At 50.9% G+C, this 2,841-nt stretch overlaps 1 protein-coding gene across 1 annotated transcript in view; it reads left to right on the forward strand.

The window, feature by feature from the left end:
- BRD4 (bromodomain containing 4) overlaps positions 1-2,841 on the forward strand; it is a 51,523-nt gene that overhangs the window by 43,229 nt on the left and 5,453 nt on the right. Inside the window, exons 13-15 of the mRNA XM_009996968.1 lie at positions 37-235; positions 1,159-1,205; positions 1,395-1,470. Of these exons, the coding sequence (XP_009995270.1) occupies positions 37-235; positions 1,159-1,205; positions 1,395-1,470 (322 nt within the window). The remainder of the gene's footprint in view (positions 1-36; positions 236-1,158; positions 1,206-1,394; positions 1,471-2,841) is intronic.

Consider the following 2,841-nt stretch of genomic DNA (forward strand, 5'->3'; position numbering starts at 1 on the left):
CCCCCTGTCCCCCAACAAGCTCCTCCACCCATCAAGTCTTCTCCTCCACCCTTCGTCCCCACGCAAGTCCCCGTCCTGGAGCACCCGCTGCCGGGGACCATGTTCGACACCATGACACATTTCACCCAACCCATCCTGCACCTCCCGCAGCCGGAGCTGCCGCCGCACCTGCCCCAGCCCCCCGAGCACAGCACTCCTCCCCACCTCAACCAGCATGCCGTGGTGTCTCCTCCAGGTGAGCTTCTGGCTTCTTCTCCCAGCCCTGTCCTTCAGCTGGGAGGAAGAGGGTGGGGTTGGGTGAAGGGTTTGTTCCTCGTGGGGGTGGGTGGGTGGTGGGCTCCTGGTGTCCTTGGTGCCACCATCTCACAGAGTCAGAGGGATGGGAGTGGGAAGGGAGCTCTGGAGATCATCCAGTGCCAACCCCCTGGAGAGCAGAGTCACCTCCAGCAGATCCCACAGGAACCAGCCAGGCTGGGAATGTCTCCAGAGCAGGAGACTCCACAGCCTCTCCGGGCAGCCTGGCCCAGGGCTCTGTCACCCTCACAACTACATAGGGCACAGCTCTTAAAAATTATTATGAAAAAAAGAAGAATCAATCTATTAGCTTTCGGGGTTTTCTTAATAAATTTTACCCTGCTTTGTGGAGACAGAACTTGTGATTCACTTTAGAGCACGGAACTCTCCTTATCTGCCATCCTATAGAAACCACAGGGAAAATGTCCTTCCACATTTCAGAACATCTTGCTTTTTTGACACACTGTCTTCACAAAAACCTTGGCTGGTGTGTCCACACAAGAGTAATGAACATTAGAGAGAATCCAGGTGATTGCTGGCAAGGAAGTTTTTTTCCATTTTGATTTGAACATGGGCCTTCAGATGGTGATGTTGTGCTTAAATATAACACCGTGGAGCCTTAACTCTTTGGAACATGTTCTGAACATTCAGAATTTTTGCTTCTAATTTTATTTTAGTCAGCTATGCTCTGTTCAACACTGTGCCCAGGGGATAGCCTGAGAATTATCTGAAATAAGTTGTTGGGTTTTTTCTGCCACTTTAAAGCTACTCCATAGTCTCCTAATAATTCAGAGGTGGCAGAAATAAGATTTAATTATATGCATCTGTTAAATCTTGTTATAAGTTGCTCTGAAACTGTGGAAGGCTTGAAAGCTTTTGATTATTATCTTGATATGCAAATATTTATCAGTGTACAGATAATGCACTGGATGTTATTAATCACTATCTCAAAAATAATCTTCTGTGTAGCAAGTTTTTCTTCCATTCACTGCTCTTACTGAGACACGAAAGGAAATGTCCTTTAGGCTCATTATCTCCTCATGAAGAACATAACTGAGAGATGACATGGAAAAGGAAGAGAGATGCATCTAAAATGTTAGATAACGGCCAAGCCGCAGCAGGTCATCCAGCACCACCCGTCGCCGCGACACCACAAGCCCGACCCCTACTCAACCGGTGAGCGGGTGGCAGGGACCAGGCCACCTACCAGGAGGGGGACAGGGGAAAGGTCCACGTGGCCCTCGGGGTCCGCTGGCAGTGTTGGTGGGGTTAGAGCCTGGCAGAAACACCCAGCCAGGCCTTGTCCAGATCTCAAGGTTGTGAGGATCTCCCAAGTGCTTGAGGAGCTCAAGGATCAGAGTTTTGAGGGTCTTGATGTTCTCAAATCTTTGAGGAACTCAACAATACCAAGTTTTGGGGTGCCTTGAGGAGCTCAGATTTTGGGGGATGTCATATTTTGGAGGGTCCTCTCCAGCTCAGATCTTGAGGGTTGTGAGGATCTCAAGTGCTTGAGGAGCTCAAGGATCAGAGTTTTGAGGGTCTTGATGTTCTCAAATCTTTGAGGAACTCAACAATACCAAGTTTTGGGGTGCCTTGAGGAGCTCAGATTTTGGGGGATGTCATATTTTGGAGGGTCCTCTCCAGCTCAGATCTTGAGGGTTGTGAGGATCTCAAGTGCTTGAGGAGCTCAAGGATCAGAGTTTTGAGGCTCTTGACATTCTCAGATCTTGAGGATCTCAAGGATATAAATTATTTGAGGAACACGGACCTCAAATTTTTGAGGATCCCACAGGAAGCAACCAGGATAACGTGGCCATGGGCTCAGCCTTCAGGGTTGACTTGAAAGATCCCAGCTCCCCACAGTGGCTTGGTGGTGCCACCACTGACATTCCCAATGGAGAACAACTCCAGCAGGTTTTGAGACCACCCATAAAATCTTCATGGTTCCTGGAGGTCTCGCTCCTGCTTTGCTTGGCCGTGCGGCTCCTTGGTTTGGAGCCCATTGGGTTTTTGGTCCCAAAGTCATTCCCATGGCTGTAGGTAGGACAAAATCCATGGTTTTGATGGGATGGAGCCAAGTGAGGGGAGGCAGCACTTGAAGCTGCTTCTCCTGCCTGCAGAGCTGCCACAGGCAGCTTGGACCCAAGGATGAGTTTGGATACGATGCTTGTGATGGAGCCTGATGCAACCTCCTGTTGCTAGTGGAGCCAGCATGTCCTGCCCTCATGGCTCTGGGCAGGGAGAGTTGCAGGCAGGGCAGCATCAGTGCACAGGTGTCCCAGGGGAGCAGTTTTATGGTCAGGAATGTTCCTGAAATCTCAGGAGAACAAGGAGAGGGGCTCAGATTATGGGGGGACACCAAAAACGGGCATCACTGAAATGGGCCAAACCACCCCACAAAGCCTTGGAGCATCTTCTGCTCCCAGGGTTGGCTTGTGGCCCAGTTTGGAGCTGCTGGCCCAGGAGGAGGTGGCTGGGATCCCTTGGGGATATCCCAGGGCCACCAGGCTGGAGCCAGGAGGAGGGGGTTGTGGCTGGGGGGGGGGG

Source organism: Chaetura pelagica, unplaced genomic scaffold (genome assembly GCF_000747805.2).
Source record: "Chaetura pelagica isolate M959 unplaced genomic scaffold, ChaPel_1.0 scaffold624, whole genome shotgun sequence".
In the NCBI taxonomy this organism is placed as follows: domain Eukaryota; kingdom Metazoa; phylum Chordata; class Aves; order Apodiformes; family Apodidae; genus Chaetura; species Chaetura pelagica.